The following is a 14469-nucleotide window of genomic DNA, read 5'->3' as shown; positions in this document are numbered from 1 at the left end:
ATACGGCGAATGTAAAAACGAAAAAAACTATCGAAATTCAACGATTCTGGCCGAAACTTGTTACTCGGGGATTTTTGGGGCCGCTGATGACGAATCTGAAGTCAGAATTAATAATAAATTGTGATGAGGGTAGGACGTGGAAATTTTTGAGGTGGGATGCCGAGCGTCCCACCGTGACTGAAAGGGTTAAAGGACGACCACACCCTGTTTTCGGTACTAACTCACCACCTTGTCATTCCTATTTCACCGCAGATATGCACGAACAGAAATAAATGCCACTGTAATAACGGATGGGCAGGGCCCGACTGTTCGATACTTCAGGAGCTGACAACAGCGGGGCCAACAACATCCAGCACAGCAATGTCTGGTAAATCTGGCCTAGAGAGTAAAATGGCGAAGAAAGAAACCCCCTACGGTGAGTTAATTTCCCAAAGCGAACGAACCACATGCGTTACATCCTTAAAAATTTTCACCAAATTTTTACACAAGCCATCCGATTTTGTCGAATCTCCATGTATTCTTCCCTCATTTCGTAACCCCTTATACATAACACATTTATATATTCTACAATATTATTCAACTCGGAACTGCTCTCGGGGTTCTTCACTCTCGAGATTCCTAATTTAGGAGGCAAAAAATTACCAACTTCAAGGGGCAGCCGCGTGTCACCCGCACTCGTTCCCCCCAGAAAAAAATGTTAATAATTTACAGGTTATTCCACAGCATCGCCGAGGAACGAGATCATTTTCTACCTATATCCACCATTATACAGCTGCGTTATATAAACTCTCGATCGTTATACTTTTTACATCTTTCTAATGAATATGCAGAATATTTCGCGACAATTTCGAGTAATTATTATTATTACTCTAGAATTGTATAATTTAATATTTCGTTTAAATTGTTACTTTTTTTTTCTTTCTTTTTTTCTTTATTCACGTGCGATCCCTTTTTTGCTTTCTTTCTTTCATTCGATTTTTACAGAAGAAGTAACGTGATGTATTCTCGATTGTTATACCTAGGTTAATTATTTATACCACACACTTGTACGTATTTACTTTATTATTTTACACATACGCGCATTCACGGTGAATTTGTTATTATAAAACGCGATATACTTGCAATATAATATATAGTTTGCAACTATATATAATCATTTACTTCTTTTGATTTTTCACTTTTTTTTTTTTAAACGTTTTCATATCCGCACATGTGTACAATCACAATACAAAGATCTCGCAAAACGTTGCAGCAAATACGAAAAACGTAAGGAAGAGGAAGAGAAAAATATAAAAACAAAAGAAATCAAACAAATTCTATCCGATATCGCATTCGTATCAATAATAATTATTATTATGGGGTCATACTATCAGCTGTGCACAAAACAATTTTTATTGCTATACCTATATAAATATATATATGTATATATTATTAAATATATATACATATATATATATATATATTTATTAACACACACACACACATACACACACACCTGTGCAGAATGACATATTATACAGGTAAATTGTGTGATAAATGTTTTTACGTTATAGGTATGTGTATACATAGATATATACATTATACATGTATGTACGTTATACAACCGTAAATAAGTTCGATATTGGTGTGTTTTCGTTTTTCTTGCGTTCACCCGGTATATTTATTATATTACACATTGAATTATTCCAATTTTTATCATATTTTTACTCGCGCCGAATGAATGTCGATTAAAAAAAAAAAAAAAACTCAAGCAGTGGATGATTTTCAATCGGTAGGATAAAATTTCAAGAACAAAAAAAAAAAAAAAATCAAATCAGAAACGATTCGAATAAAAACGTTACAGGGTTGTCGGATTTTAGGATCATTAAAGAAAAAACCGGAATTCGATTTCTCTTTATTCACTTTCAATCATTCTCGTATTTTGTCAAAATAATAATAATAATAATAATAATAATAAACTTTTTTCAAAATATTTCTTCCTCGTATTTATGCAAAATATAAAAATTATTCAACATCTGAGAGGGGTAAAGAATTTATTGTCCATTCACCCCAATATTTTTAGGGTTGAAGCCTCAGTTAGCTGCGAAAGCTTTTGTGGCCGCACGCGTCGCGAGAAAATGACGAAAAAATAAAAAATAATGAAAAAAAAGAACGCGCAAGAAAAAAATTAAATAATGATCATCATATTCGAGCAACCGCGTGATTTATTATATACCTGTACCTATATATATATATGTATATATATGCATTTATATTCAATCTCGTATATATACATAAAGAATCACGTTTGAATAGAGGAAAATTGAAAATCCTCCACTGAAACGGATTGTGTAACGAAAAGAGATGAAAAGAATAACTAACAAAAAATATTGGATGAAAAAAATCCTCATTAACGTGGAAAATCGCCACGATATTATCAGATAGAATTTTAGTATGTTAGAATATTATTATGTGGTATTTTTTTATTTTTGTTCTTCAACGATTGCGTTTAATCAATTTCTTTTCGTTCACCGTGGATTTCACATCATGTAACTATTACTAAATGAGAAAAAATTATGAGGATACACGGTACGCGTGCATGTGTGTCTGGTGGTTTCAGGGGGCGAGAAGCAGAATCTTAGCACGCCAACGATGGTAGTAATCCTGGTGGTTGTCGTCAAGTCAGTCTTCATTTGTTTTGCACTAATGGCTGGTTGCTACAGGTACAGTAGCCAAATCTACTTCCGCGTATGCAGGAAGCTCACTTGGCTGATTGTATATGTAAAAATTACACGTTTCAAAGGAAGAGAAAAAAAAAAACATAAGAGAACCAACGAACAATCGTTGTTTTTTCCATTTTTTCATTTTTAAAAATTTCTTTTCCATTTCTATGTGGGTTTTTTATTTTATTTATTTTTTTTTCAAATTTATTTATGTAACGGTGCTCGGTGGTGGGTTCTGATCAGCGCCTATAATATTATTCATGTATACATGGGGCATTCCACGTCAAATTCGCAGCTCATGTACCTCATCCTCTTAGATTCTAATCATTTTTTAGAACGATGCTCATACCGGCCCAAAAGGGTCTCGGGAGTTTTTATCTCTCATATTTGTTCAGACACCGGTGAAATTTGAAAAGAAATCGAAAGACCGATTCTGAAAACGTCATTTTAAAAAATGGTGAAAAAGTTCAAACAGATTCTGTGATTTTAAAAAGTAACGTTTTCGTAATTGATTTTGCGACTTTGTATAAATTTCACCAGCGGGTGAAAAAGAAAAAATCTCCAAAAATTCCCGAGACTCTTTGGGTTGGTTAGAACATCGTACCAAAAAATTATCAGAATCTAAGGGGGTGAGGTACGTGGGCTGTTAATTTAATGTGGAATGCTCTATATACATACACAAGTACAAAATCTTCGTCATAAAGTAAAATATTGATATTACATATAATAATTATACGACTATATAAGATATTATTTTTTATTATACCTCTCTCGTGCCTATTATCATCTTATTACATCCATATTATATTATTATTATTATCATTATTATTATTATTATTATTATCATTATTATAGCTGGATGAGAGGAGGCATCGCACGCGGCCGTCTGCAATATTGCTCGAAATAACTAATGAATCAATATATATATATATATGTATATATATATACATATGTGCGTATATTTGCATACATAAATGTACGTATATCCTAATATACATACATATATAATACAGATAATATGTATATAAATATACACAGTATATGTGCATATAAAGAGTGAATTTTTAACGACCGCATGGTTCATCGATTGTTGAAATTAAGATAACGCGCACGCACTGAAATCCGAATGCAACTGGCGGCCAACCGTCGTAAACGTAACCTCAAAAATTTTGACAGTAATTGTCGGTAGGTGTTAAGGATGGAGACCACATAAGAAGCAGGAACTTCATGTATAAAAAATAACTGCCTGAAGTAATATGGCACTGGTGTTTACGTATGCATCGAACACAGTGGAGGGATTATAAGGTGTACAGTGAAAACTTTCTGCGAATCACGTTGTAAGATCATCGATTAGTCGATATTGGGCATCCCCGTAATCAATGACACTTCGGTGCAAAAAGAACACTAGCGACACTAGTGGTACTAAAAATAAACCTGATATGTACGATTACTATTGCGACAAGTTTAGTCAATTCAACCATTTGAGTTCCTGCTCTTTACGTATTTAGCACAAATGCCAGAGACGATTGTGAAAATTTTTGAAGTTACGCTTACGACGGTTGGTTGACCTGGCAAATAGTTACTTTCGGATTTCGGCGCGTGCGCATTAAAATTTAACAGACGACGCACCGTGTAGTCGTTAGGAAATCACTCTGTATATTTATGTATGCATACATATTATATATATATACTATACATATATATGATCGATGTTTATGTATTGTCTTTTCACAGTGTGTTTTCGATGTGTCTATATATATACGTACACATAATCATATGGCATTATTAAAAACTATATTGTTTTAATTTATACACATCGTACTAGTTGTGAATTATTTTTACACAAGAAATTATTGGTCATCTTTGTTTTGAAACACGTTTGCCGGATTTTACGGACAAGTTCTTTGGTTCGCGTTGACCGTACACTAAATTAAAAGAAAAAAAAAAAAACATAATGATTTGACAATTAAACATTAATCGTAACAGTTATTTATTTAATATAACATACACGACTCTTTTTTTTTTTACACGTATTCAACGGAAATGATGAAAGTGTTTTTCTTTCACTCTCCTCCCTATAATGTTTTTCCCTTCCGTTGGCTCTATCTTTTCACATTACTATATGTATACGTATACTATACATACATAAAATTCTGAAATAGTGTAAAATATTGTGCACATATACATATCGTTATATTACTTATATAGAAATGTGTGTATTAGGGTGGCCGGTCCTCAGAAGAATAATTTTTGAATTTCGACGACCCTGAAAGGGTTGAATGGAAAAATCCACCCTCTTTGGGGAGCGACTTAGAGTTGAGATAAAAGTCTGAAATATTAGGGAATTATTTTTGACATTATATGGAGCCGATTTGGGAGGCGCGCCGGAATCGAAATTAAAAAATTACCTTTTTGAGGACCATCCTAGCGTATATACACAAACTTTGATATGGAACAACGTACGTTTAATGAATTCATCGTTATGTATACGATGTATGCATGTATGTGTGTACATGTGATGATATGTACATGCAATGTGACACATTTTTTAAACAATATGATATGTATGTGTGCGCAAATGTGCCAGCTGTTGTATGCCCTATGTGAGCACGATTATATATGAGTACATAAAAATATACATGTATATAAACGTTTGAATTATTATATATTATACATGTAAAAAAGAGAGAGAGAAAAAAAAAAAAAAAGCAAAAAGAGAGCGAGAATCATGTTACCATGCTGCATCGTAGATTTTTGTGCTGTGTGGCGCACGGCAAATAACTCATACAATTAATTATATACAATATTTTGTTTATATTTATTTTATCTCATTTCCGTTTAAATTTTCGTCAATTTTTTACGTACGTATGAGTTTTCTTCTCTTTTGCTTCTTGTTTAAAATTTCTTTTGCCTACTTCAATTTCACGGAGATAATATCGTTCGATATTTTATCATTGCAAACGTTTAATTATACAGGTATGACAATAGCGTGAAAAGATATTTAAAAAAAAAAAAAATTTCTCCACACCTTTCACGACCAGAAGTAAGAAATAGATGAAAATTTTTTTTTGTCAAAAATTCACGACGCGTTTTTGAAACAAGAATTATTTTTATACTCATTTCGGTGTACGCTTATACATGTTTTTACACGTACATGTACAATATGTCCAGATTGTACATCACGCACACCCGAAACATTATATTCCTTATCTGTTATATCTCTACAAATAATACGTAATAAAACGGTGAACAAAGCGTAACGATATCACGATGAAACCGATGAGTAAGAAAGAAAGAAAATAGATACTATAAAAAAAAAAAAAAAAACCTGCAATTCCGCAACCATCACATCATATAGGTATATACATATATTGTATAATAATTATAACTTATATTATACGTTGTGAAAAATGCAACATCGTAACATGGCTTAATTCGTTTACCGGTGTTGTGGATAATAACGATCATGCGACGTATGCATAAGTGTATAATGTATATACATATACATTTATATATTATACACATTATACAACGTCAATTGTCAACATTTATACTCGCAATAAATTTTTAATATTACTATTATTATTATTATTACTATTATTATCATTAGAAAATCTGCTACCTGCGCAAAAGAAAAATCTAACTTTATCGTAACTTGGTTAATTTTTTTTTTTTTTTGTTTATTTTTCTCTCAGTTTTCATTCAATTTGCGATTTTTTCTGATCGTCTTCCACGTTTAAATCGTCATACGGAAAAAGTATACGTACGGTTAATGTATATTAATGAAATTTGAGGGTGGAAAAGAAAAAAAAAAAAATAAAAATAAAAACAAGAAGTCAACAGCCAAGAAGGACGAAAATTTGTTTCCGCGGTTATTAGTTATTATTTTTATTATTATCGTTGTTGTTGTCGTTATTATTATTATTATTATTATTATTATTATTATTATTATGAATGGTGTGTTATATACGTGCTGATATCGGCTTCTCTGTTTCTTTCTGTTTCTGTCTGTCGCTGCCATCTCTCTCTGTCTGCATGCTGTGGCCCTGGTCTGTGGGGGTGGATGATATCGACAATACAACAAATTTTGGGAATCCCCGACTTGGTTTGGATGACACACACGCGTCGTCGTCCTCGTCGTCGATCCTGGTTTACCATCTTCGTATCGACATAAAATTTATATTTTTCCTCCCCACCCACCCCTCCATTATATATATAAAACCTCACATTTATTGGATAAATCGATGACCGAAAAAAAAACAAAAAAAAAAAAAATACCCAACAACCAACTAAAAACCGATCCGCAGAGAACTACCACGGCTCAAACACTATATTTTTAGTTGGTATGCTCATGTCGGTGGTAGGGGGTGTTTTCATAGTATTTGCTCTGATGGCTCTCTGCTACAGGTCAGTCGTAGTACATAAAAACTTCTCCCTCTGTCTCAGGTTAGTGTGCAGTACATACACATAGAATTTCTTTATATTTTTATTATTCTTTATCTTCATTCCTTTATTCTACTTATTCTTATTCTTGTTATTCAATTTATTGACTCGTTTACATTATTATTCGTTTACAAAGTTTTCTTTAATAATTTTTATCATTTTTTTCTTTCATCCCTACGTGTGTATGAAACATTCGCATATTAGTTTCTCCTTTCTTTCTTTTTTTCTTCTTCTTCTTCTTCTTCTTCTTCTACAATACTATATTCATAGTTTTTCAATATGCCCAACGTAGACTTTCTCTCTTTACCTCTCTCCTCGCATTTCACAATATTGCAATATCATTATATTGAACACACGTGTTTCATATTACACACCACATGTAACACGGTATGATATATCGCAAAAAAAAAGGTACTAATCTTTCGCGTTTTTTTTTTTTTTGTACATTATACGCAAATTTGACGATGACAATATATGAAAAATAAAAAAGCAATTTGTACAAACGAACAAAGGAAACAGCAGATATAAAAGTTTGTTCATTATTGTTTTTATTTTTTTATTCTCACGTTTTACTTTCCACTTCTCTGTCGTATTATATACGTATTCATTATCCTGAAAGCGCGGAGAAAAAAAAAAAAAAAAAAAAAAAAAACGAACAAGTCATCCGCGTGGAAAGTAGAAAAGTTAAGAGAAATCGTGTGATAAATCACTCGCGCTACAACAAGTCGGACGATTTTCAAGCCGGTATATATAATACATCATACGCCGGGGGAATTATTCCTGTGAAAAGGATGAAAGAAAAAAGAAGTATAAAAACACGGTGAAAGTTTTGCAAAACGAGCTATAAATTTTCACAGTTCACAACTGCTACACACAGTTTAAATATATGATCTACGATATGTCTTGGAAACATATTTATATATATTGATATGTTTTTTTATACGTATATTCCATAATTCCAAAACATAAAATGATAAATATATCTAAATATACGTATATTGTATATACATATTATTATTTTGGTTTCTAATATTCGGTATCGCGCTTCGGAAACATTGAAAAAAAAAAAAAAACGTATGCGATACAACAAGAAAATCTAAAAGAAACACAGATTTGTTTGCACTTCTGTTTTTTTCTCTCACATTATAACGTTTGACATGCAATATTGTGCGAATCTGCATAATTTAAATATCGTAAACAGAAAATTGAAAACATAAAACCCCCCAAAATCTCATCACCATCTACCAATATTATTGTTTCCATCATACTTATAATTACCATCGTTATTGTTATTATTATTATTCTTATTGTTATTATTATTATTATTGTTTATTGTTTATTGTTTATTGTTGTTGTTATTATTGTTATTATAATTTATTTTGCTTAAATAATACTTGTTAACGAATGGGTGGTACTGCAGTGAAGGGCATCGAACGGTACAGATCGATTTGTGCAAGGCCGTCGTCGGGTCTACCATTTGACTGGTTTATACAATTTCTGTTTTACATATATATATTGTAAAACCGCATGCGATACTTTATTGCATTATTATTATTATTATTATTATTATTAATATTATTACTATCATCATCGTTATTATTTTTATTATTATTATACATAATATCCACGATTAGATGGTAGCCCCAATACTGAAAGCCGTTACATGTATATAATACCTATACATATTATATCGATACATCGATATATACATATATATATATATATGTATATATATATATACATATATACATATTATTCCAAAATAGTATACAAGACACTCCTTGCTATTATACCTATAGACACACGCATATATATATACATATATATGGCGTGGATATACGTATACCAAGTACATTATAGGTATATTATGACTGATCATGCATAGCCCACCAAATGCACAATTTTATTTTAAAAGTCAAAAAATAGAAAAAGAAAGTACCAAAAAGATAAGAAAACCCTGAAAAAAAAAGAAAACTGCTTGTTAATTAATAGCGTTGCATGCGCTTCTTTGTCCTGTAATCACTGACCGTGGAATCGGCACCATGATAATCTATCCGTCGTGTATATTCTCACAGAAGGAAAAGCACCATACAAAAATACGATCCACCATATTCAAAAAAACCAGCACAGAAAAACTACACAGGCGTATCCGGTAACCACAACCCCGAGGACGCCGCCCTCGACAGAGTCAACAAGATGCTCACATTCGGCAGCATGCCGTCCTACAGGTACGCGAAATCCTTCCGTCCATTTGTTTCATCATTACTTTGACCTTTATTGTGTACAATCGAAGGAGAGACTTGTGGGAAAATAAGGGAAATACAAAAATATTGCATGGAGCGATTATTATCACGTTTGTTATTGATATAGGTAATATGTACACACACATCGTATATAGGTAAAGACGCTCGGATTGATTCTGACACGTTCGATAACCCTAGAAACGTTACCACCCACGGTGTTGGATGAGCACCCTTTGCACTGCCGGCCGCGCGCCGAAGAATCTTTTGTTTGCTACTCGGCCTGAGGCGCGCGCACTGGATTCTATAAAGTTTATTGGGCACGCGGACGGCAGTGCAAACGGTGCTCATCCAACACCGTGGGTCGTAACGTTTCTAGGGTTATGAAACGTATCAGAATCAATCTCAGCGTCTGTACATGCCATATAGAGGAGCTTTTTAGAAATCCCAAGAGAATTAATTCCTTACAGTTTGTATGTAAAGCGAAACTTTTGATTCAAATCCGATTTATTTTTCTTTCTGCTTTTAAACTTCCCCTTATGTATTGCACACTCTATTATACATGTAATAGTATTGTTATACGGTATATTGTAGAATTATACTGTATGAGATACCCTTCATTTTCGTGCAAAGAAATTGATAAACGAACAAGAATGGCATATCGTATATTTTGCCATCCTTACGAACACGTCAAAAGCAGGTTTCGTTCGTCCATTTTATTTTCATATTTATTCTTTCATCCTTTTATATTTTAATCGACTTATTTTTCAAACAAGTGTAAAATCTCTCCTTGCAAATCGAGAATTTCAGCAGGAGTCTCAGTAAAGTCTTGAGTCCACAATGGAGATTTAAGGCGCGATCTTACAATGTATTTTCTGTTTTGAACATTTATTATTCCCCAGAGCTGCATAATAATTTTCCATTTAGTCAATATCATAATATACATATACCTAATTGTATCCTGCTTCTCCGTATTATATCGTAGTTCATAACGTACTATTATAAATATCTACTTATATCCAGGGATCTTTATACGAATGCATTTTTAAAAGGCGTAACGTATCGAGATGCAATCTCGTAGGAACTACCTACCTGTAAATAAAAATAGCCCGCGGCATGCCTATATTAGTATATTTCTAGCCGCGACGAGAGCCAGCGCGTCCTGTTCCGACCCATGAATAACGTCGTCACCGGGGACGGGACACGGCTAAAGTAAGTTCATCTCACCCCCACTAAGTGGCGTCTACTCGTCACTCTTCTATGAGAAAATCTCTGACTACATATACCTATACTGTAACTCGTCGACTTCTCGTCCGATTATTTTTACCCTTCGTTCGTAATTCGGTATGTATGTATATTATAGTACATGTGTAATGTACATACATCATGCGTAATTGAAGAAGTCTAGTACATAATTATTGTACGTGTTTCGTTGTGATCTTCTTTCCTTTTTTTGTAATCAAACTTTACGGTTAAATTTTGAGATCAGTAATCTTAAAGAAAGAAGCAAAGCAATGTGGTTTAAGCTTATTTTTTATTTTTTGTTTCATTTTGGAAGACAGAAATCCATTTCATCGTTCAAGAAAAGGAACAGTGCGAAAAGAAACATTGCGTTTGTAATATCTTGGATAATTTAAACGATCTCCATTTTTATTGTCATCTTTGACGTAGGTAAATTAAAAAGTTTTATAACGGAATCCGACTAACATGTCTACATATTTCTTCAGCTTGATCTTGAAAATAATTTATATTATATCTCGAAGATTTGAAAACGGTAACAAAATTCAGTAATCAAAACTTACACGAGTTGGGTTGAGGATTTTTTTTTTTTTTTTACCAATAACTCAAAACCGCAGTGAATCTCTTTTGACGTGTCGCGGGGGGTTGAATGATAATCATTACTTAACATAAAAAGAAAAATTGAAATATTCTATACGCCTTTATAAATATATACATATAGTATTATACACATACCTGATACTCACTTAGAATATGCACGCGCTATTTAGATAATATTATATACCTATATGGGAAACAATCCAAACGCTACTATGAAAAAACATCCTTTATAGATAATATTCTCGATACCGAATATTACCACGAACCTCTGTAATTTCGCATGCCGTATTATAATTTATCGAATTTGTGCAGATCGCTTTGATTAATAGATCCAAATTGTCTAATAATTAACGATACAAGCAATGCAGTTACTATATTACTTATAGATGATATGAAATTCAAGAGACTAATTCATTAAAAAAATCTCGCGACTCATGCGATTCTTCAACGTGTGAATGTTTTCATGTAGGGTATGTAAAGACAAATCTTTGGAGCCTCAACCTTGAGGTGTTGAGATAGGGTTTCTTTCTCAATTTTTTCAATTTTTTGCATTCCTAGAATAAAACAATCATAAAGGCGATCAGAGTGGGAATAGTAAGATTAAAAAGTGATGTAACGATTGTGAAATTTCAGGGAGCATAAGCCACAGACGAAGAGGTCGGGAATCGAAGTGGAAGACGGAGGTACGGGAGCCGAGGAGGCTGTCTCTTTCATTGATCTCCCACCAAACAGTCTCGCAAAGTTGCCTGAGAAAGGAATTTTAAAGAAACACGGTGGTTATGGTATTGTAATGCCTGATAGTTGTATAAAAGAAAAGTGGGCCGATGTCGACTCACACGAATCGGATAACCAAGACGCGATAATGTCCCAGTCGGAAAATAACTTGGGTGGCTTGTTAGGTATAGGGGGTGGTGGAACGATATCGGAGGTTGAAAGGACACTAAAAAGCTTAAACGGTTACCACGAGGACATAATAGAGGCCCTGCGAAATGCCGCATCGCATCGGGGCCTCGCGACAACGCCGTCGGGGAGTTGCAGCCTCCTCAACGAGGACGCTGTCAGGAAGTCGTTGGCCGAGTGCGACTACGTCGATTCTTACAGCAAGCGCTCGGGCAGCCAGGAAAATATGTGCGAAAATATACGCGACGATCATTCGGAGAATCGCGACGACGAGGACGACGACGGTGCCGTTCCACCTTGCGGTACAATACGCATAAGGAACCTCGAGGACCTCATCAGACAGCTGGAGCACCATTCGATGCGCAACATGAGTCCGAGCGGTTCCGAGGACATTCGGATATCCGAGAGCGATCGTCAGTACAGGATAGACTCGTCCGTATGCAGCGAATCTTCTCAAGGGTAAGTTGTTGCTTTTTGTTTTTCAAATTTCCCGCTCTTGTGGAATATGGTTAGGCGACATGGCGCCGAGAACTATTTAACCTATCGACAATAGGTTTTAGGCCAACTATGTAATTAAAAAGTTAAGGACAGGTTCGTGCAAGCTGTAAGGCTTTGGTTTCCTTGCATGGAATTAGTACAGTGCAAAAAATTTGAAGAAAAAGGTACTTCAAAATTAAATACGGGACAGCACCGCATGTATTTTACCGATACCGTTGTCAGCAATTTTTACTCATGAATCTTCCCGTTTTGATCTGCACATCTGTACGGAGAATCACTTCCGATCATTTTCAAATAAACCTCTGAGCGTTTGTAGAATGATTAATTTTTACCCCCACCGCGATATCTCGGAAACCGATCAACGGATTTCCATCACCTTCGTCAGAATCGACGGGGTTCTTCGCGGCTTATTGTTAGAATTTCGATTATTGAGAAAAGTGGGCTCGTTACTTTCAGTTGTTTTTTTTTTACCATCCTTTGTAATCAGTAGAATGTAACGACCACGCTGGTATAACGAATTTTTCAATCCCCGCAGAAGTCGTCGGTGCAGCCGAGGACGCGACGACGATTCGAGATTCGTTTACGCCAGATATCGACAGCCGTCGTCAGGTCGCAGTCCTTACGGAACTCACCAACGTCCGCTCGGACATCAGATGCACGAAGAGGAAGGTATATACGAAACTGCGGACCCCGACAGGGGCTCGAACAACAGGGGTGAAACACCAGACAGCGAAAGGTATCACCGTAACCATAAAGCATGACGATTAGATTACGTCGAATCGCGAAAGCGGTGATTGTTTCGTTGGGTATGAATTTTAGCTTTACATTGCAGTCTCCACAGAAACGGTTTGAAACCCGATACCAATTAGAAAAAAAGGGAACGAGATGGTTCGATTCATGAATTCGATTATTATAAAAGGGCGCGCCCTGATCCAGTTTGCGAATTATAGTGCGGGCTTTAGCGATAGCGTTATAGATCCAACGGGCTCGTATAATGTTGTTATTTTCTAGTGATGCATTTATTCAAGCTCAACAACAATTAGCCCGGTGGACGAATGAGGATGGAGTTCAATATCGACCGCCGCAGCAGAGCCCACCCTTCCCAACGTCATCGACGGGAACAACGATTCATCAGCCGCACCTGAAACTGCTACTAAAATTAAGAAAACAACAGGAACTACAGCGGCAGAAGCAGCAAGCCGGATTGGAGATGGAGAAAAAGAGAGAGGAAGGTCAGGAGGAAGAATTGGATATGGAGTATCAGGAAGAGCGAAAAGATATGGAGGATTCGGAACAACGACAGCAACAGGGAACGGAAAATCATCCGATAAAACATCGCGGCTATTATCCCTCCCCGCCCCATTCAGAAAACGGCCTTCACGACATGCACGTCGAAAAGGAGGCAATAAATGCTCAATCCCAACAACAAAACCCCCCCGAAATTCATCATGGAATCGATGTAAATCACATGCCTAATGTTAACAATTGCCCACTAGACGACGAGGAAGACGACGATGATAATTTTAGTCTAGATTGTAACATAAAGAACGATTCCCAGAAAGAATTATTAAATACCAACAACACTAGTAATAATGAAAATACTGCCCTACTGCCCCCTTCGCATTTTCCTGAGTACAAGCATTGATAATTATTAATCGATGACAGATAGTGTCCAAAACATAGTGGTGTGATTTAATCTTGAACTCGCATTTTATACTGAGAAATAGTGTACATAACGATAAACTATAATTGCAACAACAGGTATTAAATTATAATATAAAATTAAAATAATCTATATGAGGAAAAAAAACACGAATGTTTATTAATAAACATTAATAAAACACTTG

At 34.8% G+C, this 14469-nt stretch overlaps 1 protein-coding gene and 1 long non-coding RNA gene across 17 annotated transcripts in view; one reads left to right on the top strand and one right to left on the bottom strand.

Annotated features, from left to right (window-relative positions):
- LOC124176062 (disintegrin and metalloproteinase domain-containing protein 11) overlaps window positions 1-14468 on the top strand; it is a 45410-nt gene extending 30942 nt beyond the window's left edge. For 7 of the 16 annotated variants that reach the window (XM_046556868.1, XM_046556866.1, XM_046556867.1 and 4 more), the window contains 7 exons: window positions 253-415; window positions 7010-7148; window positions 9221-9373; window positions 10526-10597; window positions 11858-12583; window positions 13158-13358; window positions 13634-14468. In XM_046556868.1, coding sequence (XP_046412824.1) covers window positions 253-415; window positions 7010-7148; window positions 9221-9373; window positions 10526-10597; window positions 11858-12583; window positions 13158-13358; window positions 13634-14267 — 2088 coding nt within the window. In that variant the 3' untranslated portion in view covers window positions 14268-14468. Of the gene's footprint in view, window positions 1-252; window positions 416-2599; window positions 2703-7009; window positions 7149-9220; window positions 9374-10525; window positions 10598-11857; window positions 12584-13157; window positions 13359-13633 lie in introns of all 16 variants that reach the window. The other 9 variants (XM_046556871.1, XM_046556870.1, XM_046556872.1 and 6 more) reach the window with 7 other exon arrangements.
- Window positions 1-14469, bottom strand: part of LOC124176097 — a 72288-nt gene that overhangs the window by 38557 nt on the left and 19262 nt on the right. The gene's annotated exons all lie outside the window — the stretch shown is intronic.

The sequence above is a fragment of the Neodiprion fabricii genome, chromosome 2 (assembly GCF_021155785.1).
Source record: "Neodiprion fabricii isolate iyNeoFabr1 chromosome 2, iyNeoFabr1.1, whole genome shotgun sequence".
Classification (NCBI taxonomy): Eukaryota; Metazoa; Arthropoda; class Insecta; order Hymenoptera; family Diprionidae; genus Neodiprion; species Neodiprion fabricii.
The sequence above is the reverse complement of the archived record's forward strand: the minus strand, read 5'-3'. Positions and strand labels throughout refer to the sequence as shown.